This window comes from Solea solea, chromosome 11, assembly GCF_958295425.1.
Source record: "Solea solea chromosome 11, fSolSol10.1, whole genome shotgun sequence".
In the NCBI taxonomy this organism is placed as follows: Eukaryota; Metazoa; Chordata; class Actinopteri; order Pleuronectiformes; family Soleidae; genus Solea; species Solea solea.
The window spans coordinates 5,734,970-5,761,059 of NC_081144.1; the positions used below are offsets into that span (position 1 = coordinate 5,734,970).

Below are 26,090 nucleotides of genomic sequence, written 5' to 3' on the forward strand. Positions count from 1 at the left end.
ATTCAGGTGAGGTGGGGGCGGGGTTTGTGTCCAACATATCATTGTTTGAGTCAGGATGGAGAGATGAGGATGGGGCATCCCACTCACCCTCTGCATGGCCGGAGACACTGCTGAGCTGCTGTCATGGCAACAGCAGCCACCGCCAGCATGGGCCTGTAATGCACAGGCCAGGAGGAATCTCTCTCTCTCTCTCTCTCGCACATACACACACACAGAGGTTTGTGCAACTATTCTTCTTAGGAAACTGTATTGACTTCCATTCATTTGGACAGCCTATAATCAAAGTGTCATCCCTAACCTTAACCCTAACCAGTGAATGCCTAACCCTAACCTTATAACCTAACTATGACACACACACACACACACACACACACACACACACACACAATGAAAGCAGAACTGGGATAAAACTACACACCAGGGGTTAAGTGTGTGCAGTTTATATAGACACAAACGTCCCAGTGAGTTAGGTATGAATATAAACACATTCCTAATTGAAGGACATTGAGACTTTTACCCACATTTCTTTTGTTCTAGTTAGATCACCGGCCACACACATATTCATTGTGTTATCAGTGTTTTTAACACAATACATTCTGCCTCACTCTTCCTCTCTGTGTCACCTGATAACCCCAGACTCTGCTGCAGTTTAAGTCAGTTAGTGAAATGCAGATTATGAGCGTGTTTTCTATGGGATAGAAGAACGTGCAAATCTCATTCAAACAGGTGTGAGGAGGAGCAGGAATGGCGCATGTTGATCGGATATGTGGCAACCCGGGAGGACATCGTGCGCATCTTTGCGCTTTCTTTCTTTTTTTAATTTTTATAAATGTTTGAGCAACCTGCATCCGAAAATAGTGTTGTCTGTTAGAAAAGTAGGGCGATAAAAACTGAGAGCGACGTGATTCCACGCTTGTGTCTGTCTTCTTTGTTGTTAAGCGAGGACTGTGTGGGGTTTTTTTTTTCGTCGTGTGCCTCAGTGGAGAGGGTTTTACGCACAGGTGGGAGATGCCCGCTCAGCATAGGACAGCCCCCCTCTCTGCTCCTCAGCGGATGATGTGAGGAAGTGACATTTTTTTTCTCACCGCTGCGGTTCGGGACAGCACTGGCTCTCTCTCTGCAAACAGGTGTGCTGCTGCTGCTGCTGCTGCTGTCCGGGTCACTTCTGCTGAGAATCCACGGGGAGCACAGCGTCCCAGAACCTGAAACCAAGCCCTCCAGGACGCGGGACAGCGGTGGACCAGAGAGGAGGAACATCGACCCGTTCAAGTGTGTTCTTTATTAGCCAGGGCTGTTTGAACGGGTTCAGACAGACAGAGAGAGAGGGAGCGCGAGAGAGAGCAAGAGAGAGAGAGAGAGAGAGAGAGATGGCAACGAAAAAGGCGTGCGTGGATGTCTCAAAAAGGAGCCGGAGTCCGGTCGTGTTGGAGGCGGAGATGTTCAGTGAATTTCAGGACTGGTGTCTCCGGACTTATGGAGACTCCGGTAAAACAAAGACGGTAACCCGGCGAAAATACAATAAAATCATGCAGACACTGTTGCAGAACGACGAGTCGGACGGCGTCTACGTCGACAACAGCCACATCAACGCCAAATTCAAATTTTGGGTGAAGTCCAAAGGATTTCAGGTCGGGACCAACGTTCTGGGAGAGCACAACAAGAAAGGGGCTCCAGGGAAACCCGTCCTATATGTACCGGTCAAGTCAACGGTAAAGTGTGTGTATGTATGTGCGTCCCCGTGGTTGTGTTTGTGTGTGCGTGTATACGCGCACGAGATGTCCCGTTGCCGCCTATATCGCCTCTTAAGTTGTCATTATATCGGGCTGCACACACACACACATGCACCTGTCACATGAATAAAATGAAAACTTGTTAGTGTGTGATGGTCCCGACTCGCCCTCTTCATCCTCCTCACGCCTGTTAAAGATTCACTTTGTCCACATCCCAACCAGAACAGCCCCTGTACGTCTCATCCCTTGCTGCCATAGCAACGCCGGTGCCTCCTGGCAATCGCAGTGGTTGAAGGTATCGTGCATAGCGATCTCGGCAGTGAGGTTGAAGTCCTGTCAGTGGCGCGCGAGAGAGAGGGAGAGCACGAGAGCTCATTTGACTATAGTGACAACATTTTTATTTTTGTGTGTGTGAACAGTGTCGTTTTAAGGTCTCGTGTAACCTGGTGTAGTGGTGTTGTGTGTGTGTGTGTGTCTGTGTCTGTGTATGTGCGCGCGCGCGCGCGTGGATGCAACGGCATGTTAGTGGTGATGATGGTGGGTCGGGAATGTCCGGTGCGGTCCCGGAGGGGGGAAGCACGGCCCGTAACGTGGACTTTAAATTACATAATATGACAGATGACACATTTTCTGCTGAGAAGCTCAGCGGGTTTGATTGTTACAGACTCGACAAAAGGAGCACGCGCCGTCACTGTCCCGTGTAAAGAGCAAAAAAAGGGTCCGTGTCCGCGCGCGCGCTGGCAACATTTTCATTGCTCTTACTATAAGAAAAGCAAATGTTGGCCTCCAAAATACACAATTGTAATTATGTTTCTAGGAAAAAAAAAAGAAACCCATTGTGTGCAGTCAGTGAGTGTTTTCACCCCACTTTTCATTGTCCTGGGCAGGATGCGGATCGCAGGCACTCGTTGCTCTGGCAACACCTGTACAGTCCAGGATGGTCTGACTGTCTCCGTCTCTGCTGCTGCATTTTTAGCTCATTGTGCGCGTTCCTACACCGAGCTTTCTTTATATGAGAGACTGTGCAAAGGGAGAAACAAATGTACAATATTTAAATCATTAAAAAAAAACACAAAAAAAAATCTACATTTGAAAGAGGGCAGCTGTGCGTAATTGGGGACCACATCACGTGAGGGGCTGTGGCGGAAACAAAAGGGTCTGCACGGGACTGATGGAGACACACACACGCCCCGGAGTCAGCGCTCTGACTTCACCTGCGCACGCTTTCGTGTTATGACCGAGATTAAAGAGGTTAAAACCACACACATTATTCTTTTGCAACAGGGGATAAAACATACACACGACGAACTCTCTGCGCGTCTCTGTGTGGCGTTATTGGGCCTGCTGCTGTGCCGGCAAGGAGACAACCACCATTTTAAATAAGCGTTCTCAGGGGAAGATGCCCCCACCCCCCACCCCCACCCACTAACACCTGACCTGCTGCTGGGACAGATCGAGACTCTCTTGACCACAAAGAGCAGGAACACATTTTGTGCAGGAGATATTGGCACCGATTACAGAGCGAATCCTTTGATTTCACTAGAACAGTGATGGGCCCGCAACAGGTGCTACACCTGTGTGGAAGCACAATTTAGATTTTAAGGCCAAGTGTCTTCACAAAGGTCCGCTAATCTCCGCTCTATATTATGTTTCAGGTGCAGGTGTGATCTTTCTCTTCAGGTGCAGACGGTATCTGAAATCTTGAAATGTTAGTGATATACAGATCACCAGCGAAAATCCAATCATTTCTTTCATGGGACATAACTTACGTCCCAACATTTTTCAAAATCAAAATCCATTGTTTATTTTTTGAATTATGCTGCTCACAGACATCACAGTCTGTCCTGCCTTGAGACTGTTTCTGAGAGGTTGTGATTTTAATACATAGCCATTTTTGTGAGATGAACTTTGCAATATTGAATACTCTTGAGATTTTTAAGTCAACATAACTACCTTATTTATTTTCTTTTATAAAATAGGCCTTTCTTCGGCTGAAAAATGTACACGATCCATCGATTAATTAATGGATTACTAAATTAATCGTTAACTATTTTTTGATCATCGATGAATCAAAACAAGTTTTCAGATTTTCCAGCTTCTTAAATTGAATGAGTGAATATTTTCTGGTCTCTTTGTTCCATATAACAAAGAAATCATTAAAACTGAATAATTTTGGTTAGACTTTTGAGAATATTATTATTTTCAGGTTTGAGAAACATTTTCTGACATTTTATGGACCAAACGATTGATTGATTATGAATATAATTAGTAGAAGCTCTAATACTTTCATACTTTTATATCTATTGGAGCACTTGTAGCCACTTTTATATCCGGTAATTGGGTTGTTTGTTTGGTTAGTTTTGCCGTGGGGGGAGCACTCTGTAATTTTGTTGTTTTGCTCTACAGCTCTTCTAGTTTTATAAATAATAAAACAAAACAAAACAAAACAAATTGATTGATTAAATAAAACTACCTTTCCACTGACAGATGATAAACCATATGCAGGTAAGATTTATTTCAGGACTGCTAGACTGCACTGTTGCTTGAGCTGTACCTAATAAACTGACACGTGTGTTTATCACTTCCGTTATCTTCAGGACACTGTGGTGTCTTTAGGTGCTGAGCTGATATCACAGAGGAGAGGCAGAGAAAAGCAACGTCCCTGCTGATTAAGTGCACAGCTCACGGGAGCACATGCTTCGTGGCTAATATTGTGCGGCAGTGGGAAAACCCTCTCCTTGACTCAGCTCCACTTGGGAAATTTAAACTACAAACAAAAACACCAGCCACCGCAAGCTGCTTCTAACAATGAGTCAGATGCCAAAGATCGACCGGTTTATGTGCACGTGACTGTCGTATCATGACTTTGGATTCAGCCTGACTTTGATAGTTTTATAAATAGTCTGTCCTGGGCCGCTGGAAAAGTGACATACACACAAATACACACAACGGTCAGTGCCTCCTCCCACGGCTGCAGGGTCGGGGGTGTGTCTCTGGAGCATGAGCATTGGAAGCCCCCGCTGCAGCTGCTCCCAGGGTGTGCCAAGTTTCTGTACAGGGGGCAGGCTGGGTGGGGGTAGGGATGGATGGTGGTGGCTGATGTGCAGACAGAGAAGGTCTCTTCTATGTGTCAGTGAAGCAGACAAGGAGACTTCAGTGTGTAGCCAGGCAGAAAGAGCGGGCACAGTAGTAAAGGCTCAGTGTCGATGCCTCTTTTCAAGCCGGACACAGAATGATTTCCTTTCTGTGCTTTCTGTCCGTCTCTGTCCTCCTGCCCATGCCGTCTCACCCTCTTTCTGCACAACCCAGAGTCTTCGCAGTGTTCAGAGCATCCACGTTGCAACCTCGTTTAGCTCTCATTATGTCCTGATTAGAGGACGCCACAGAGGAGGAGGGGGGATAGGACCAGAAACAGACACAGAGATGCACCACAGAATTGCACACCGCACGAGCCCGAGCACTCCCCGAGACGAACAGAGTCAGAGTGCAGCCAGTCTGAAAGGAGATGCTGAAACAGAAAATGTTTTAATAGTGCAAACTGTCGCTTTCAGTTGCCATGCCAACTGAAATCTGTAAATATCTTTGTACATCTCTCACAACCAGGTTGTTACAGGGCATGCTTTCACAGAGAGTTCACATACAGTAGCTGCCCTACATCATGATTCTGTGATGTGCTGTCACACATCATGAATCTGATTAACACCTTTAACCTAACTTACACAAAGAGTCCAAAACCACTCTCCTAAAGCTAAAAATAATAAGCTGATCAAAAAAATTGTATTCACTGGAAACAAGGGCCTCAACCAATACAAGTGTCCCATTCAGATCCAAGAGATTTTAGATACAGGAAATATGAACTATGAATTATAACCAGAGAGTATTTAAAAAAACAAAAACAAACAAACATCAAAACTATTAGTAAAATAGTTGCAAACTATTTTACAATCAACAAATCAATGAATCAACCATCCGACTACTACAAACTCTATTTAAATTTCTGCCTTTTCCATAAGCAGTATAATGAGCATTTTCAATTCCACATTTGGACTGTAGACACTGAAAATGCCTTTTTAATTGGAATTGTATTGACAAAGCAATGAATTGATTAATGAGGATAATGAATGCATTTGAAGCATTACAGTGACATACAGTGAACATCACTCCCCCAGACTGTTGTGTTCGTCTTTCTCGGGACGTCCTCTCCTTGCGTATAGAGAAACCGTAAACCACTTCTAATCCGTAGAAAATTGGCCTGGGATCATTTTGCCTCACCATCAGCTGGGAAGAGGAACATCATCATTATTATCTGATTAATTAGTCCACATTTCCCCAGAGAGCTCCTCTTTTGTGGAAGGGCCACAGAGTCAAAAGAATACTGGCCCTATTATCCAGCAGCATTTGCATTAATGCTATTTCCGCGTACCGAATCTCCAGTGCTTTTGTCTGATGCTTTTTGTCCCCCCCCCTCCTTATAAGGGGCAACATATGAGTTTACGCTCATGGGTTCAAACTGCAAATGATCCCCACCCCAGACAGGAATCATCCGACTGTTCTCGACTCATTCGACATCAGAGCGACAGAGAAATTATACCTGAACCGTGTCTCGTGTGCCGCCGTAGGACTTCAGGTTTCATCCTGTTAGAGAGTCTAAAGGTGGAGACGTGTTGGTCTGAGGCTACGGAACACGTTATTGTTATGTTTTTAAAACGGAGAAATTAGTTCATGTCAGTATTTATTGTCTCAAGATGTTAATATTTTACTGTGACTTAGTGTAAAAAAAAGAAAGGGGGGGGGGCTGCGAAGCCCACGTTGTACATATGTTGTACTTTGGACATGGATGTGTGCACGTACAAAGAGGGGGTTGCTGATCGCTTGCTCTGTGTTTCCTCCCTTCAGCACCCTCTCTGTTGCCATGGAGAGACCGTTCTTTGCTTTCCCATAGGAGGAGAAATTAACACCATTTTTAACTGGCCCGGGGGCCTCCCCCCTGTGTGGGAGATAGTCTGAGTTCTGCTCCGCGCACATCACACACACACACACACACACACACACACACACACACACACACACAGAGAGAAAGAGAGTGAGCGAGTCTTTAAGATGGCGATAATCTTCCGACCACACCACTACTGTCATTTTAATACTTTTGCAAGGCCAACATTTAACCAACTGGGACAGTATGGTAATAGCCTGAAATTGACGAAATGGACTCTGGGATGTGATGATGTATGTGCAAGTCATTTACATACCATTCTGAGTCAGTGACTGGAACGTCAACAGTGTCAGTTTGCCGGACCAGTGGGACTGTCAGTGTCTCTGGCTCAGTGGGATATTGGGGATGTCACACACTCTATCAAATAATGTTCATCATGGGAGCAGCCAAGGGAAAAAGACACACACACACACACACACACTTGGACATCAGACAGAGGGGCAGATCCTGGAGAACCTAATGTAGATTTAATGACAGAGCTTCATGAATGAAGGCAGAGATTAAAAAAATTATGGTGAAAAGAAAGTAAATATAATGTGTGTGTGGGGGGGGGATTAATCTCTCTTGACAAAAATGGCACAATATGAAGACAATTTTTTAGTAGTGATCATCTTCCCTTGTGTTGTCAGAAAAAGAGAGTGAGAGAGAGAGAGAGAGAAAAAGCAAGGGTTGTCCCATTTATGTGCCATTAACCAGTTGATAGATTTACAGAGGGAAGATGGGGCTTTAAAAGATGACCTGTTGTCACATCTGCAGTGAGATAATCTGAGTCATGAGTACTGTTGACACAGCCATCTTGTACACACACACACACACACACAGATAGAGAGGGGGACTCAGCACCCATCACTACTGTCACAACTTAAGCTACTTACTGTGCAGCCATGGAGTTTAAAAGTTAACTACAATGCTAAGCAAACACATTTCAGATTTTATTCATGTTCATCTCCTCAGCCGTGGCGCTAATTTCTTGCGTGATGCATCTGTTTCTGTCTTTGCCGGTTTGTCTTTGTGACCCAGCTGCTTCCAGTGAACCCCACCCCTCCTCTTCCTCTTCCTCTTCCTCTTCCTTGTCGTCCTCCTCCTCCTCCTCCTCCTCCTCCTCCTGACCTGCCTGAGTGCAGGACTGCTCCTCTCTCTCCCCTCAGTGACTCCCTGCTACAGTGTGTTTGTGTGACTGCCAGCGGGGGTGGGGGCAGTCGACTCAACCCCTCCAGTCTCCTAGCAACAGAGCGGTTTGGTGCGGGACAGGGAGAGCACGCAGAGGGGATGGGGGCTGGTTGTACAGTGGCTGGGGAGAGCAAAGTCCTACAGGATTAGAAAAATGGAGAGATGGGAGAAAAGGGAAGAAGATGGGGCGAGAGTTTTGCAGCATTGGTGGTGATTAGGGATGCTGACATGTCTCCTTTGCTCTTTAAAATGGCATGCTGTTGACGTGAGACCAAACATCAACAGCTGTTCTCCTCTGAGATGCCTCAGCTACAGACTCCACCTGGAAGACATGTAGTGAACATAAAATACAAATACACACAATGCTGTGTTTAGATGTGAATGTTTACCTCCAAGTTGGCTGGTGTTTGGAAAATAAAGCTTATCTTTGTCTAGGAGCCCAAGTAGGCCTTCAGGTAATGGACTGATGTGGTGGCTAATGGAAGACAAGGTCCAGTGTGTAGGATTTTAGAGGAATCTCTGTGTATAGAAAGTGGACGGTTTCGGTTTGCTGGTTGAAGCTAACCGGGAAGTAAGAATATACTGTGTAACCATAGTTTTGGCTCTTCTTCAATAGAACATGGTGTCAATATTCTAGATTGTGTTAGAGGACAATACAAGACAAATACAAGACAAATAATGGCACGCTTGAGTGGACACCAGCGTGACTGACAGCTAGTGTTGTCGTCCACTAGGAGCCTGGTTACAGTTGGTGTTTGTGTTGGTGTCAAACCGCAAATCTTGAGGCTTCAAAATGGTCATTCAGATTCGCAGGTGTGACGTCACGATTGGCCGCCACTTTGGAACTAACTATCACTAGAAATGAACAGTTGTGCTTTTGTTTAAAGGAGAATTAGCTCATCAGATTTACGATGAGAAGAGATCCCAACATGTGCAACCAAAACAAACACTGAGAAATGTTGTTGTTTATTGCCACCTAAAGGCCACCATATGCTTGGAAAGTGAGGTTGATGTGCAATAATATGCAACTTCACCACCACATCCAGTGCACCATAGCTTTAACACAAGGATTAGCACTGTTAGCTTCACAATTAGCAATAAACTGAATTGTCACTGATTAAACACTTTGTGTAAATAACATCAGAAAATAGGAAGAATGTCCCAAAATAATGTGTTTGTATTATTTGTGTAAGGTTTTAGCCCTTGAGATGTGCCATGTCATCTGTAAGGCAGTCTTGAGACAATGTTAATATAATTTAAATCCAACACATCAATACATTCAACAATTACAGTATAATAATCACATAGTAATTACTGACCATGCACGTTTGTAGTGACACCTACAATAAGAGGACCGGCTCACATCGTTGCAGATAGATTATTGCAATCTGAGGGAGCTCCAATCATCACATACCATTTCCTTTAGAGGTTGCAAGAGCAGTTTTACATAAAACCAGCAGCCCCAACATCTAAAAATACTCTGTTTTCAATCCGTTATGATACTGAAAAGTGTCAAATTGCCACTTTAGAGAAACTTTAACCTCAGAGTGGGTGGAATGTTCTCTTTACATATGACACTCACAATTAATCACTTGCCAATTAAGGAATCAATTGTCCAATCATTGCAATACAAGAAAGTAAAGCTGCAACAATTAGTCTGGTTTCGATCATTCTTTAAACATTAATCATTGTTAACGTAAACATGACAAACAGTCCCTTCCTCCAGCTTCTCAAATATGATAAATAAAAATCACTTTACATTATATCTTTATGGGTTTTTGACATTTAAAGATGTTTTACGTTCAGAGAGTTGTACCTTATCACAAGTGACAAAAATAAATTATGGTTACATCAAATATTGTTTGCAGCAGAATTAGCCAAGCTTGGTCTGCAATGGCTGTTTTGTGTTGGAATCCCCGGTGTGTATGCTGGATATTTTGTTGGGGTAGAATTCAGTGGAGAATGCAGCAGCCGTGTGGGTGCTCTGCACACCCCACAGTTGTATGAGATTATCTAAATCCAGTGTGAATGGACCTGACACCATTGTCCCAAGCAGCAGCAGCAGCAGCAGCGGTGGTGGTGGTGATGTCACCTGGGGAATGATGATGATACTGCGATAGATTACAGCTGTGATGAAGAGGAGGGGGATCACTATTATTTCATTTATTATCATTACATTTAGCCCATGTTGACAAGGGAGAGTGGCGAGAGAGGGAGAGAGAGAGAGAGGGAGAGAGGGGCCGGATTAAAACAAACCCGCTCTGTGAGCTGGCTTTAGTTGCCATGGCAACGATCATTACCTCGCACTTGGGAGAGCAGGAGCAAGGAGAAAGACGAGGAGGGAGGAGAGAAAGAAAGAAAGACAGAAAGGAAGAAGGGACAGAGAAGGGGGGATAGAGAGATGGAGGCAGGAGAGAGTACACAGTTGGGGAAAATGAAATGTCAGCTCTCAGAATCTGTGCAGAAATGTCAGGGAGAGGAGGGGGGAAAGTGTGATACCTCAGTGCCAGGGGGACAACTTTTTGAACTCGGGATCCTCCACTCACACAAACAGGGAAAAGATCACTCCCCATCTAGAACCCAATCCCCATAAAATGTCAGAGCATGTCCCGTATGCGCGTGGAGGAAGTGGACTCTCAAAAAAAAACTAATTAAAAACTCCAAATCCATTAGTTCCATTTTATGGTTGCTGAGACACTTTACATTGAAAATAACAGCAGGTGCTGGAATATAATGATAAGATCTCGTGGAAAAGGCAAAGTGTTGACTGCTTCGTGGTGAGGGAATGAAAGAGTTACTTGTAGAAAAAAAAAAAACATGGAGGTAGAAGAGGGGAAAAAAAGAGGACAGCCCCATGTGGTGCTGTGGATGGAGGCTGTTGTCCTGGCAATCCCACTTCTATGGTGTGTCACATGACCCTTTGCCCAGCACACCTGCCCGGGAGAAATCAGTGGTAGTTTCTATGGCGACAGGGTCAGCAGTATGGGAGGCAGAATGGCTGCCAGAGGTGGTGATAGGAGGGACTGTTGTTCTTGTACAATGTTGGAGATGTTATTTTTAAGCTTGACAGAGACATGGGGTGATGGTTGCCGACCCAGCCAGGGGGTGAGACTCCACCACCTCCATGACTGCAGGAGGAGGGCTGGACCCAACACCTGGTGCGGTGTCTGTAACCACCTGACCCATAACTCATGGATGCAGGAATCTGTATTTTCCAGATTTAATATTCAATGTTTCTCTACTGTAGATGATGCAAACCTCTCACCCCTGTGAGCCTGAGTGGGTGGGACATTAAACTAAACTCCAGTCCATCTCTCTCTCGTCTTTCAGTGTTCGGATGGGAATTCGGCCCAAGACAACTCCTCCCTGAAGCGTGTAGCTGTGGTTGAAGACTTCTTTGACATCATCTATGCCATGCATGTGGAGATGGGTGCCGACCCCGGCAGAGCACCCAAACACGCAGGCCAAAAGAAGACCTACAAAGCGGTGCGTAAACGCTGAGAATCTTTACAGTAAATCTATTTCTGTATCTATAGTAAAAGCTGAGTGGTACACAGGTGTATGTATAACAAGACAATAGCATTGAAAAGGAAAAGTCTTGCACATAAATAACTTCATCAGCTCCCTTCATCAGAAAAACATAGATGTCAGATACCAGTCTACTAATACACTCACTCTGCTCATGTTTAACATGACCCCTGTCATTCTTGAAAGGGGTAATGGATGATTAAATCGAGAGGAAGACAGCAGAACACCTGCCATTAAACACCACCACTAGCAGGAAACAATGGTGAATGTCATGGGGAATGTGCATAATTGTTAAATTATAATTATATAGTCTCAGATCCAACAACAGTAAAAAATCAAGTAGAATTTTGACTAATGGCTGCAGAGAAATTCATTAGGAGTCATCCTCTGAGAAACCCTGAACGGCTGTATACAATTTCAAGTCAGTAGCATATTTTGTTTCTGAACCAAAATATTGGCCTCCCCTGTATATAAACAAAGACAGAACCTACTCATGTGTCTTCAAAACAAACAAGAACTCCACCTGCAGCTGCACGCTTTCCTACAGAAGAACACATAGGACGGGACAAACTGTGTATAAACACATGTGGTCTGTCAGTCAGACCAAATGCAATACCACCAACCAACATTAGCACAAAGCACGGCTGAGTAAGTACAACATCGCAGAGTTGTCTTAGAGGGTTTACAATACAAAAGTTCAAATGTAGATGTTCTCACTGGGGGCCACTTCGGACTCTATGTCTATGTTACTCTAATGGATGTTTCCATGATGAAGACCTTGCATCTGTATAAACTTTGTATTGTGAGCATGCATTTACCATGTGTGTCCAAATATTCTCCTTTTCTTTGGTTTTAAGGAATCCCAGCAGAGGTTCAAAGTTTAAAGACATAGACTGTATATAAAAATGATTGTAGCGCTCAGGAAATACCAGGGGAACATAAAAAGACCAACCAGGTTTACAAATTAGACAAATGAGTTGCTTTTTTAAACAACAGTGCCTACTTTGTGTCATTATTATTAATGTTTTAAATACAGTCTCTTTGTTTGGAGATGTAAACAAATGTGTGGTCTCAGCTGTGGGTGTGATAGTGTCTCGACAAACTGAGAGGCTTTGTGTTCATCTGTGTTGGGAGTCAGGGCCCACAACCACAAGTTTAGGAGAATACGCAAATTATATCCACATGAAACCGACATTTTTGAAGCCCTAAAACACTATATTTTGGAAAAAATCCATCCTTTACGACCTTCACTGTGCCGCTATCCTTCACATTAATGTATATACATATGTATATGTATATGTGTATATGTATATGTATATATGTATATGTATATATATATATATATATATATATATACATACATACATATATATATGTATGTATATATATATTTATTTATTACATTTTCTACTGAACATTTACACACTTTTGCACTGTGTGGCAATCTGTCAATCTGCACTTTAAGCTACACTACTTAGTATTTATACACCACTGTTACTGTATATTCTTGTTTTTGGTATGCATATTTGTTTCTTCTGCACTACTGCAACCATGACATACGAATATCTCTATATTGTAAATATATGCAACAATACAAGTTGAAACTTTATGTTTTCACATATACAATCAATCAGTGTTGAGGGGGTTTTGCAGGACTTTGGTACTCCTGCTGTCCTCCCTCCCCCGCAGAGGTGAAAAAAATAGTCATAGAGCCAAATTCCCCCTGCCCTGTAGTGAGGTCCTGTCACGTCTCATAGAGTGTACCCTTTTGAGGAGGCAGCATCACTGGGGCAGGGCATAATATGGAACTGTCACTGTGGCCTTCTGGGAGGTGCATGCTCCTCTGGGTGGCCTTTCCCTCTCAGCTGCCTCAAGGGTCCATGATGGGTGGGGGCAAAGGGGATAGGAAGCTGTGGCATTGGTGATGGTGGTAGTGGGCCGGTGGGGGTGGGCACCCCTGCTGCCTCTCCATGGTCACATGAAGGTTGCACTTTACAGGGAAACGCCAGAGGGGGCGAGAAGGGGAGAGGATGGCATAGCAGCGGAGAGACAAACAGAGGAACGCTGAACATGAGAGAGAGTGAGAGAAGGAGAGAGGGAGCAAGAGAGGTGTAGCTACAGGTTGACTGCAACCTAAGAGAGCAGGAAAAGAAATGAACATGAAAAAGATGAACATCGCTGCTTCTTTAAAGCACTAAAGCAGAAATGTGCAGAGGCCCGGAGCTGGAATTAGGCCATCCAAAAGCAGGAGCAATTGCCCACAGGGAGGATTCCTGCCCATGCCACGTCAAGATAACACATTATCACCGACTCCTAACTTTCATGCATGCATGTGGAACAAATACCAACATGTGTACACCTGCACACAGTTTGAATTCAGCCACATCCTGAGTCTTTCTTTTTTAAACCCAGTCTCCTCCGCTCCCTCCCCTGACACAGATAGCTGAGACCTACGCCTTCCTGCCCAGAGAGGCGGTGACGCGGTTCCTAATGAGCTGTGGAGAGTGTCAGAAGAGGATGCACATCAACCCCAGCACTGCAGAGTTCAAAGGTAACGACACACATCTGACCCGTGGATCGCTCACTCAATCTGCAGACATCATTAACTGATATGCTATTTTGGAAATCAACCTTTAAGAGCATGTTCCATTTGACATACTGACACAGAGAAGGGTTAATTACTATGTTGAGTTGCATGCTGGGATTTTATTAACCAATCAGTCTTCTAATAAATCATTTAGGGGGAAAAAATTCATCATTACATTTATTAACAATCTTTGTTTTTTTTTCAAATAGATATTTAATTGAATGATAAACCCGGTAAACCGTAGTTTGTTTGTTTTGCACTTTGAAGAGTTTTTTTTTTATCATTAATAAAACATATTGTATGTATATCCATCACTAACATGATGTAACAAAGACTCAAGAGGCCTGCGTCTCTGGGAGACACTAAAATGATCACATAATCCCTCTAGTGGCCAGTGTGGAGACTACACCCAACTCTCAATTACATTGTTTCAGTTCCTTTTGCAGGATGTTGCTGCACTTCTGCTCAGCTTGCAATAGTTTGTTGTTCTGTGATTAGATAAGAACTTCTTAAAGAGTGATTCAGGAAAAAAAACAAAGCCATTATAGAAGTTATGCTGGTTTATTGGTGCTCTGTCCCGTTTTAATCCTAATCCAAATTCTATAGCATGGAGCAGAACAGATTTTTCAACCTGAAAGTGAGAACCAATCGAAAACAACGGCTTTAAAGTCAGTTTGGCTGACAACTTGTGTTCTTTGATGCCTACCGCTTTTATTTCAGACACTGCTGAAATATTTATTTTCACTTTCTTACACTTTCAAAGGATACGATAATCTCTGCTGTGCATTGATTAGAAAAAGATTAGGGGAAAAAAACACACATTACTGAATAAACTCTAACTAAAAAGGCTTTTAACTTTTAACGACAATGCAAATGGAAAATGATAAATGCCAATTTGGCATATTTTCATTGCTGATTGTTAATGATGGCACAGTTGTGACATTAACCACCATTTCATAAATATTATTTTTTGTTGTAATGTCATGTGCACAACACAACGTCGTGAATTTAACGATAATTAAGTCTAAATAAGAGCACATATACATATTTTTTAAGTGTTGTTATTATTCATTTGAGTTTATTTACGATTCACATTTAATGTCTCTCTTTATTACTTGTATCACCGTCTGGGTTTTGGCAAATGCATAATTCAAAGTATTCCATTAAAAGTGAAGGTACTGCATAAACAAAACTTCACTTAAAGTATTTTGTACTCAAAATGTATCTTACTTTAGAAATTAAACTGGAAATGTAAAGTGTGCATTTGTTAATGTAGCTGCCAGATTATTCAGATTATTCACAAAGTATATACACAGATTATTGAAATAAATTTAGCAATAATTCAATCAAATGGTATTTACAGTAAAAGCACCTCAAACACCCCCAGCTGAAGTGTTTCTAAATTCCTAATCTAAGTGTTTAATGTTTCATACTTGTTGTGTTTTCAATGTTTTCTTTTTTCTGCTTTTTCAGAAAATGACAGACCAACTTCTTTGGCCCCAGACCTCATTGATTACAATATGCCACTTACTGCCACCTACCTGAAACAAATGAAACTGCAGTGCATGACAACCACAGAAAGGGTAAGTGTCTCCTCCTGCAAGTAGACAATAAATGTTTGTGAAGTTTGGGCATAGAAACAAGGCCTCCTGATAAATGAATTAAACCCCTTCATTTCCCATTAAATCTGCCACTGTTACACTTTCCCAAATAGACCATAACTGTATACAAGAGTGTCCTGCGTTTATTTTTCTTTCTTTCTTATCTCATCGTTAGGATGTAGGGATCATCTCCTTAACTTTCTTTAACTAGTCCTCTTCTGGCCTTGGAGGAGGAGATGAGTGTCAGAGGAGGATTAGTAAAGCTTGTGCACAGAGTGACGTCATGTGTGAGACCACTCCCCTGTGTAGCTGTGACAGTAGCACTCACAAGCCCCTGTCACTAAAGTGCAGGGGCTGAGCGCTACTTCATGATGATAACACAGACCTCACTCGCGCATAATTAGGATTATCCGGAACAATGACCCAGGTTGTGATTTGTGGGTGAGTACAAATTAACAAATACTCAGAGTGTTGGTCACATCTGCGTGTGTGTGTGCAGACTGCAAACTGAGAACGAAATGGGCAATGATTTAATAATTAACCACGAGCCGGGGTGATTTCAGCGCTCTGGTAATTTGTTCCATATCTTTGCTGCAGTGTTTTCAGAGCAGCGGCTGCTTTAACAGAGCAGCAGGTTTTCTTCTGTTGACAAATGTGGAATCTTTATCTGGTTGTTTGCAGAGCTCACAGTCACAATTCGTCTTGTGCGTGTTGCTTTGCAGAGCTCAACCATCCTTGAATTTCTCTTTGAAACAAGATACAGTCTTTTTTTTTTTAATCAAACTCTGACTTTATTGTGATGTTTAGTTTGGATACAGGCCTTGTTGTTCACACACCACCATAAAGGGACTAAAACCAATGATCCTCTGTCCTTACAATATCATAACATAGTGAATAAATGTATTTTCTGTCTCTAGACACACCCAGAAACTCAAAAATATAAATATAAAACTCAAATTTCTTTTCACCGTTTTTATTCTAATCTATTTTTTTTTTAATTTCTGCTGAATTTTCAAAGTAGATCCTCCAACTTTTTCAAGTATATTTTTTTTCTTTTTTTACACACAGACATTAATGATGCTATATTTCTAACTACTTAGAAAATGTAATTAGAGAGACTCTCTTCCTCTCCTTCTCTATTTCTGTCGCTCCCTCTCTCACTCTCTTTAATGCTCCATGGCTCACTTGGTGCCTAATAGAGCTGTCACTGAGCATTTTGGTCTCCCTCAAACCTCTTACAGAGGGACGGCTGCATATTCCCAGGAGTTTAGGCCTGTTTGTGTGCTCGTGTGTGGAGGAATGAGATGTAATTCTGCCCCGTCCCCATCCCACAGTCATAGTCTTGCCTCCCGTGACTGAGATGCCAGCTGACACATGACGCAGCGCTGCATGAATGCCAAGTGAAGTCACCTTCCACGTTACCTTAACATGTTCTGGACTCTGGGAGGCTTTAGCACAGCCTTTGGGTAGTTTGTGAGATTACTTCCTCTGTCCTTTTAGTCTAATCCTCAGCTCTTCTGGTTTACTCACATTTGTAGTGTGCTACGACAGGCGTCTTTAAGGTCTCTCTCTGTAACACAGTAAAAAAGAGCAGTGCTTCAAAAGGTATATTACTGAACAGGGAAAGTCCAAGGTTTCTGTGTTTGTCAGTGCATTTTATTAACTGTCAGAATCCAAAGAAATTTCCCTTTAATCTAACCTTCAGCTGAAGTTGAAGTGATATTATTATATGGACTTATTATACACACCTGCCTGAGGATGTACGACAGTCTGAGTCAGTGCCTTCACACTTGTATCTCTTTTGTATTTGGAAGTGTGTGATGTGATTTTACCTGATAAGTAACAGTACACGGTTTAAAAATAGAATAGAACAGAATAAATTGTTATTGTGTACCGAAGTGGAAAATTGTCTTACAATTACAGGCGACAAAACAGCACTAGACTAGACTAAAAACAGGACCTAAAACCACAATAAAAGCACATTAAAATAAATTAAAATACATTACTTAGTTTGCTGACAATTTGACCTCACTGGACGATTTTATTTATTTTGCATTTTTATTGTTTTTTTATTTAAATGTTTGCACTGTTAAGCACTTTGTACATTGTTTTGTACAAGTACTCTGTAAGTGAAGATGTTATTATTCCTTACTCATTACTCCTTTTGCCATCACTTACACTGAAATGGATTCAGGAAAGGATTATTTTTCCCCAGCCATTACAGCAGGAACAATGCCAGTGACAAAATCACTTTAAGTTCACAAAGGGCCTCAATAGTGTTGTTTGAAAACAAACTTTAAAACTCTTCTTTGACAGAACAGCTTTACAAGACAATAGGAAAACACATTTTTCTCCCTCTAAAGAGACAAGTTTGAAGTTTAAAAAAGTGTATTGATAATCCTCTCTCTCTCTCTCTCTCTCTCTCTCTCTCTCTCTCTCTCTCTTCCTCTGTCACTTCTGTCTCTCTTCAGGATGACAGTTCGGAGAGCAGCGAGGAAATGAACACCACTGAACCCACGTGGGTCGCAGCCGAGCAGCCCCCAGTGCCTGAGCCCAGTCCACCTAACGGAGAGCGAGTCAGCAACACAACAGCTGCCATTAAAGAAGAGGACGGTGAGACGTCATTACCTGCTGCTGCTGCTGCATCATCATCTTTGATGGCAGTTGATTGTTTTTTTTTTAAATCTTTTGAGTTTTATTTACATCTGGAGTTTGACTGTATCCTCATGAAACAGGTGGGGGACAAAAATGGTGTTGTACAGGAAACAGCTTGCCTTGTTCTTAGTGGACTAATCCAAATAAATCCACTCTTACAGGGGGTGGGACACCATCGCAGCCCCAATCCATTGTGCACCCCTCTCTCTCTCTCAGGGTAGAGGGCTTAAAGAAGTAGGACAAAGGCCGATGTCAACCTTCACAGATTAGACGCCACCATAGAAAGGACTGAAAATGGGGCAAAGCGCTGAAAGGCAGAATTACCGGGTTTCAGTGAAAAGAGGTGTTCGCACATGTAGAAATTATCATGTGAAATTAGTACATGGCCATAAACTGGGTTAAAAAGCTATAATTTTCACACAACAGGGAGTGAAAGCTCCCTTCCCCCATAGCTCCCCCCTCACTTCCTTCCCTGTTCATTGTAAAAACTCTCGACATGTAAGATTCTCACGTTTTTTTTTCCCCTCTAACTTTTATTTATCTTGATAGTTGACCCCAATACTCGCACTCGGTTAACAGTTTGTGAAGGCACAACATCATGAGGCAGGATGTTCCCGCCTCCTGTGGTAACACACCCACTCTGCTGCCAGCCAGGACAGAAATAGTGTCTATCGCAGTCAACAAACCCACATTAAAGCTAAATGGTGCTGATGACAAATGTCCACACAGCTCATCAGTGTGTCTGCATATCTAACCCTGTCCTCCTGTTCCCTCCCCTCTGCCAGATGACGACTCCTCGGAAAGCGGCAGTGCCAACGGGTTGCCGGCCCTGACCTCGCCGGAGGTACTGGCCGCCAGTGGGAACCCCCCAGATGGCGGGGCCCCTTATGGGGAGGTGACGGAGAACGGCTTGAGCGCTCCCCTGGACTTCAGCGCCACCTCGTCCTCGTCGTCCTCAGAGGATCAGCAGCCGGTCAATCTGAGTGACAGACTGTTGCCTGTGGGAAGCTCGCTGTCCAACACCTACCCTGCAGACACAAACAGGAAGTACCCCATCAAAACAGAGTACGCCAACAAGGTGAGTGCATCAATCTAACGATCTCCTCTCTCGTGTAGAGACAACTTTGTGTATGAGCTACAACAGTGTTATTTTTGTTTGTTTCTGGCTCTGTGTAGTCGCCTCCTTACAGCTCAGGAAGCTATGACTCTGTGAAAACTGAACTGAGCATGAGTGTGGAGGACTTGACCTCTGCTCGGGCGCAGATAATCGATGAAGATGATGATGATCATGACGACCACGATGACAGCGACAAGATTAATGATGCTGAGGGTATGGACCCGGAGAGACTTAAAGCCTTCAATGTAAGTGGCCAGTCATAGTCAGCCAGTTATGTATAGTACCATTTCATTCATACACATCATTCATATTTGTGGCTCAGTTGAATGTCTCCCTCTTGAATTATATCCATTTTTGTCATGTGCAGATTTTATACTTGTAAAATGTTAAAGATGAGGGGGGAAAAAACATCACGTCCAAATGTTCAGCATTCTCTTTTATTTTGTGAAAAGGTTATTTTTGCATTTTTGAGTCTAATGGAAACAAAAAGATTACATTAGTGAATAAGCAAAAGCCAGAAATACTGTCCTGCGTATGAGCAATGACTCCATTTTCAACATTCTTCTTTTCATCTCCTCCCCCTCCCTCTTTATCCTCTCTACCTCTAATGCTCTCCCATCCCCATTCCTTTCCTCTCTTTTGTTTTCAACTCTCACACCCCTCTCCCTCCCTCTCTCTTTTACTCTCTCCCTCCCTCCACCCTGCACCCCCTCTCCATTTTTCTGCTCTACATCCTCTCTTCCCCCTTCCCCCTCACCCTGCCTCTGTCAGATGTTTGTGCGTCTGTTTGTGGATGAGAATCTGGACCGCATGGTGCCCATCTCCAAACAGCCCAAGGAGAAGATCCAGGCCATTATCGAATCCTGTAGCCGTCAGTTCCCAGAGTTCCAGGAGCGCTCCCGCAAGCGCATCCGCACCTACCTCAAATCCTGTCGCCGTATGAAAAAAGGAGGTTTTGAGGTAGAAAGTCCTCCCATCTAATACATTGTCTGTGAAAATACAACATGCACTCATGAATCTAAAAAAAATTCAGTGTTTCACGTTCATGATTTGTGAAAATCTTGCTGACTCCTTGCTGCCAGATACGACCAACACCTCCTCACCTCACCTCTGCCATGGCTGAGAACATCCTTGCTGCCGCCTGCGAGAGTGAGACCAGAAACGCTGCCAAGAGGATGCGGCTCGATGTCTACCAGGCGACGGTAAATGTCTTGGCAGTGGCTGTTTGTGAATCTGCCCAGCAGGGATTTTGGAACGTGATGAAATGACCACGCTTCAGTGGAGCATAGCTTCACCCTCAGCTCTGAGCAGAGCACCATCCAATCCATCCTTTTGAAATAATGCTAAAAGAGAAAAAAATTAACGTGGGCAAAGGACTTGGGGCCACAAAGATGGAGCACAGGGGTGGTGTCTCTGTGATTTATCAACAGACTCTACCATCTACATACATTGTAAAGCCACATGAGGGAAACACTGAGTCTGACCGTGCACCACATGAATAAATGGAACAAAATAGAACTTGTGTGTGTGTGAGCGGGAATAACAAGGAGAAGGCAAAAAATGACCTACCTACCTACCTACCTACCTACCCACCTACCTTCCTAAGTCATTAACAAATGTACAAAGTCTTTTGTTGTAGCTTTACAAAATGATACAATAGTCACTTATTGTACATAAATACAAACAAAACAACCTATCATTCTAACTATCAAATCAACTAAACTGCAACAAGGTAACAAACCCTGACGATGACATTTTGCCCCAAAAGATCATAATTCATTATTTGAAAATATAAATATTATACCTCATTATTAAAGCATTGTTTGGCCTTATTGAGGCTCAATAAGGCCTATAAAGGCATTCAGCCATAGACTAATACATCGTTTTAAATGATGTACATATATATAGTATTTATTTTGATTTATATTTGAGTGTCCCACCTTAATATTCTGCCCCCACGCTGAAACAGTTTCATTTCTCATAGGATGAGCCAGTGTCTGTTGACAAGGCCAACTCGAAGGACCCAACCTCCGTGTCCCAGACAGCGTTTTGTATTTCCAGCGCAGCTTTTGCCCAGGACCAGCTCTACACCAACGGAGGCCTCAACTACAACCTGCGAGGATATGGGACAGTCGCCAGCAACCAGCAGAACTCTGGAGCTGCACAAACCAACGGTAAGGAGCATTTAAGGTACACAGAAAAACGAATAAAGTGGCAAGATTAACACCTGGTGTGGTCTTCAGGTTTATGTAGCGTGTGTTCAGAAATGGTTCTTCTGCAAACCTCGGTTGTGGCATCAACAAGGCATTTTTATCCGGAGAAAATGCTCCTCACTGGATGTTTTCTCTTTTTTGTTTGTGCATGAAATGCTCAATAAATCAGCAGTTTCTGAAATATCCCGGCCCAGCCTTTTCTGGCACCAATAATAACGCCACATTCAGAGTCACTTAAATCACCTTTCTTCCTTAGACCAATACTTGGTTTGAGCTTCAGCGGGGCCGCCTCGACCATGTCTACATGAGTTGATGCTATGTGACTGACTCATTAGATATTTGCATAAACAGTCATTTTAACTGTTTTTATTTGTTATTTATTCAATCTCAATTTATTTAATACAATATTATTTAAGATACAGAGTTCTTTAGCATACCTGCTTCTCTGAAATTCTGAATTCTGAAATTTTCTTAATTATTCTTTTTGTTTGAGTTCTGCCAGAGATTTCTTCCTGTTTTTTCTCTCCACTGACACCTAGTGCTTGGTCTGTGTGTTAGGTTTTCCTTTCTCTCTCTCTCTCTCTCTCTCTATATATATATATATATATATATATATATATATATATATATATATATATACATACATACATATATATATGGTATATATAAATATGTAATAGTGTAAGGTTTCTGCCTGACTACGTTAAAGTGCCTGTTGATTTGGCGCTATACAAATAAAACTGAATTGTAATGAATTGAATTTGTTGTACATTCCAGGGTGCTTAGTCCTTACATAGTTTGATTTTTAAAACAATGTGTGTGTGTGTGTGTGTGTGTGTGTGAGTTTTCTCTGGGTTCTCCGGTTTCTTCTCACAGTCCAAAGACATGCAAATATGGGGATTAGGCAAACTGGACACTCTAAATTAATGGTGTGAGTGTGAGAGTGAGAGTGGATGGTTGTTTGTCTCTGTGTGGCCCTGTGATGGACTGGCGACCCGTCCAGGGTGTGACCCCGCCTTTCACCCTATGTCAGCTGGGATTGGCACCGGGATATACTGTTGTAGAGTTACGGCAGACATTGTTTGTTTGAGGATTATGAGCAGAATGTTGATCATATTGATCATGGGCCTTTATGATTGGAATTGCATGTTGCACTTGTTTTTGTTTCGATGATATGAGAGGAGAAATAACAGCCCTATTTAAAGAGTAAGGATGCCTCCTGACCCTATGTTTTCGCGCGTTTTAATTGCTTAAATCCCATCCCGGTCGTCTCCACAGGTCCCACAGATCTGAGTATGAAGTCCGTCTGCCCAAACTCCACCTCCAGCGCCAACAGTCACGGTCAGGGAGGTGGTGGCGGGGGAGCGTCAGCTCAGCTCAGCCCTCCAGAGGTCACAGCAGTGAGACAGCTTATCGCTGGGTACCGGGAGTCTGCGGCCTTCCTCCTGCGCTCAGCAGATGAGCTGGAAAACCTGATCCTGCAGCAGAACTGAGTCTGAACCAAACCGTGCCAACACCCTCTCCTTTAGCCTGTCCATCCCTGTCGCCCTCAGTCACACATACTTGGGCAGACTTTCATTATACAAAGACACAAATATACCCACGTGATACTGCAGTGCTACAGTGATACTGTAGGTATGGCACCTTTACTTTTCTCCCTCATGTTTATTATGTATTTGGACAGGCCAGAACATATCACAGGCTGAAAAATGTTTATTTATGCATTTGGTTCACTTTGACCTTAGTGCCCTCTTCTCTGTAGCCATTCATTCCATTCATTTTCCTTTTACCACCTCAACCTCCATTTGTCTCAGGAAGTGAAGATCTATGTGAAAAAAAAGGTAAAAAAAAATCAAATCAGCATTGGTGTACAAGGAAGTAGCAGAGGTGTGCGGTTAGCTGTGTCCATAACGCCACGCTGGCTCATTTGTGTAGATTTCTGGACAAATTAATATTGAAAATAGCAGTGATTTGGTGTCAGTATCTTGTCTCTGTTTTTGACACAAATGTAAAATATCCTGTGCAGTGGCATGATTTGGTCCTGTCTTCTGAATCAAGTCTTTTTTATAACATCGGTAACTCAAAATTCATCTCTTGTCATGGAAAAATTTGCTTAGTCGAAGTCGCTGCTAAATCCACTGTCTTGTGAGCCTTAATGGATTCTTGTGTCTGTACCTCAGTTGTGTGGATCGCGTTCCAGATTTGTAGGCATGCGGTTACTGAGAGTCAAAGTCTCGTTGCCCAGTGTGATCTGATATTCAGTTATATTTATTTGAAACACGGACATCATTTGTCGACTATTTGTCACTGATAAAAAAAAAAATGTGGGATTTTTTAAGACACCTTGATATGCAAATCGAGGTCACAGACTTCTGTCAGGGACGAGCAGGAGATGACTTTAAAAAGTGGATAAAAAAAAAGAAAAGGTGCAATATTGAAGATAATCAGTTACGTGTGTCTGCTTACTGGAATGACAAGGCATTTTGAAGGCGTTTTAACCCAAACCCTCCGTCTGCTGTAATTGTCAAGTTGTTAAAAAAAAAGAAATAATATCCCATGCAGCATTGTAGCCTCTTTCAATGTTGTTGTTTATTGTGGACGCCGATCTTTATCGCTAACCTCATAACTGAGGCACTTGGATCAGTCGCCTGTGGAGTGACGTTAAAAGGAAATGGGACCTGGCAGAAAAATGAGACTTAATGTTGCACGTCTTTCTTTCTTTCTTTCTTTTTTTTAACTTTAAAGTGACTTTTGTGAAGGTTGTTGTGCAAGTGTTAAAAGTGCACACAGAGCTCACACGCATCCATGGCATGAAGGCATATAACGTCCATGTGGCTTTTGCGGGAAGCAGTGTGAGTCGGTGTGGGCTGCTCAGATAAAAGAAACTCTACTGTCTGTCTGTCTGTCCATTGGTCCATCAGTCCACCTTTATTGTCCCCTCTGTGTCAAACCGTCTCCCTCTCTCCCATCTCCACTGTTCTCATTGACCTTGTGTCTGAAATCACACTGTTTCAAAAAGAAAAAAAAGAAGCAAGAGACAATCTTTGAAAAAGATGTAAGCGCATCACAGTTTACTCGCCCGGCTTTCTGCTTTTGTGACTGAGTGTGTGTGTGTTTATGTACTGTATATATATGTGTGTGTGTGTGTGTGTGGACTGAGGGCACACAAAGAGTACTCAAAGCAAATCTAGAGCACAGTCTCACAACAGACATTTTTAAGGGTGAGTCACTCGGCACAAAAAAAACACTTGTGTAAGTGTGTGTTTCTGTGTGTGTGTGTGTGTGTGTGTGTGTGTGTGTGTGTGTGTGTGGGGTATTATCTTTTTTTTGTTTTGTTGTAAGCTTTGGTATTGTCAGTATCAGTATGTCGATTGTCCCCTTTGTGTGTACGTGGAGTGACACTGTTTTTACAACATCAGTCTGCGATGATTTGATTCAGTCGGCTGAAACATTCCAAACAAGGACAATGACTCTTCGAGCGGCCACCAGCGGCTCGCACCTTATGGATTTGTCAAAGTTTAGAGAGATATATTTCTGTATTTATTTTCACAAATCTATCATATTTTATCACAAGTCAGTTTTTATTTCAGAGTCGCCCGCCGCCATAGGACCAGGCTGCTCTCACGTCAGAGTTAGATTCATCCTTCAAAATAACCATTTTACATTTTTATTACCACATGTCAAGATTGGGCTGCATTTATGTTTAAATTCTCTTATCTATTGCAAGTTTGGAAGCACTTTATAGCTCAGGACTAAGGTAACATAACATAGTGATGTAAGTTTGTCTTTACCTCATTTTGGAACATCAGCTTCAAAGGAAAAAACTTATTTTAGATTATTACAACTTTCAGCACGACTCCATTCTTCTTTGACTGGTGCTCATCGGTTTGCATGGTCCATGTGAGGGATGTTATCATGAAGGAGACCCAGACAAACCAGGTTTTTACTGAGAAAGCCTTTCCTTTCCTTATCCTTTACCTCAGGATTTTAGCAGGATGAAGCTGGTCTGGAGCAAACGTCTAGTTTTATTTAATGAGGTTGACCTCATACATAAAGTCAAAGTGTGGAGAAAAGGATGTGTAGGGAGTGTTTCAGAACAGCATTGATCTCAGATTCCCTCAGAGTGTCTTCTCCTCTGAGAGTTAAGTCTGTTTTTAAGTATTTCCCTTTTATTATCGTTTACATTAACTGCCTAATAAGTGCTGAAAATGAACATGTAGTAGATATGCGAGAACACCACTGGTTTATTTTTAGTGCAAGACAATATTTAGGATTTTAAGTGTCTTCAGGGTCTCTACAGGGCTTTATGGTGACACTTAGAGGTCCAATATGTAAGAATTGTAAACGTTACATCCTGTGGCGAGACTGTACAGATTGTCCTCCATTTCCCAAACACATCGGGGAACTCACAGCAGTGACGGACTCTGATCTTCTGAGCCTGAGCATTTGTTTTAGGCTGGTTTGTCCATTTGGTCTACTGTAAATCCTCTTGCCTA

General features: G+C 42.7%; 1 protein-coding gene across 1 annotated transcript; it reads left to right on the plus strand.

The window, feature by feature from the left end:
* The first annotated feature begins 991 nt into the window (after positions 1 to 991).
* Positions 992 to 25,685, plus strand: nol4la (nucleolar protein 4-like a). Its single transcript, XM_058643481.1, has 11 exons — positions 992 to 1,709; positions 11,224 to 11,379; positions 13,861 to 13,972; positions 15,482 to 15,591; positions 18,081 to 18,222; positions 19,050 to 19,342; positions 19,441 to 19,626; positions 20,153 to 20,341; positions 20,464 to 20,583; positions 21,366 to 21,555; positions 22,873 to 25,685. The coding sequence occupies exons 1-11, from the start codon at positions 1,368 to 1,370 to the stop codon at positions 23,085 to 23,087; spliced, it is 2,055 nt and encodes a 684-aa protein (XP_058499464.1). The 5' UTR covers positions 992 to 1,367; the 3' UTR covers positions 23,088 to 25,685.
* The last annotated feature ends 405 nt before the right edge of the window (positions 25,686 to 26,090 follow it).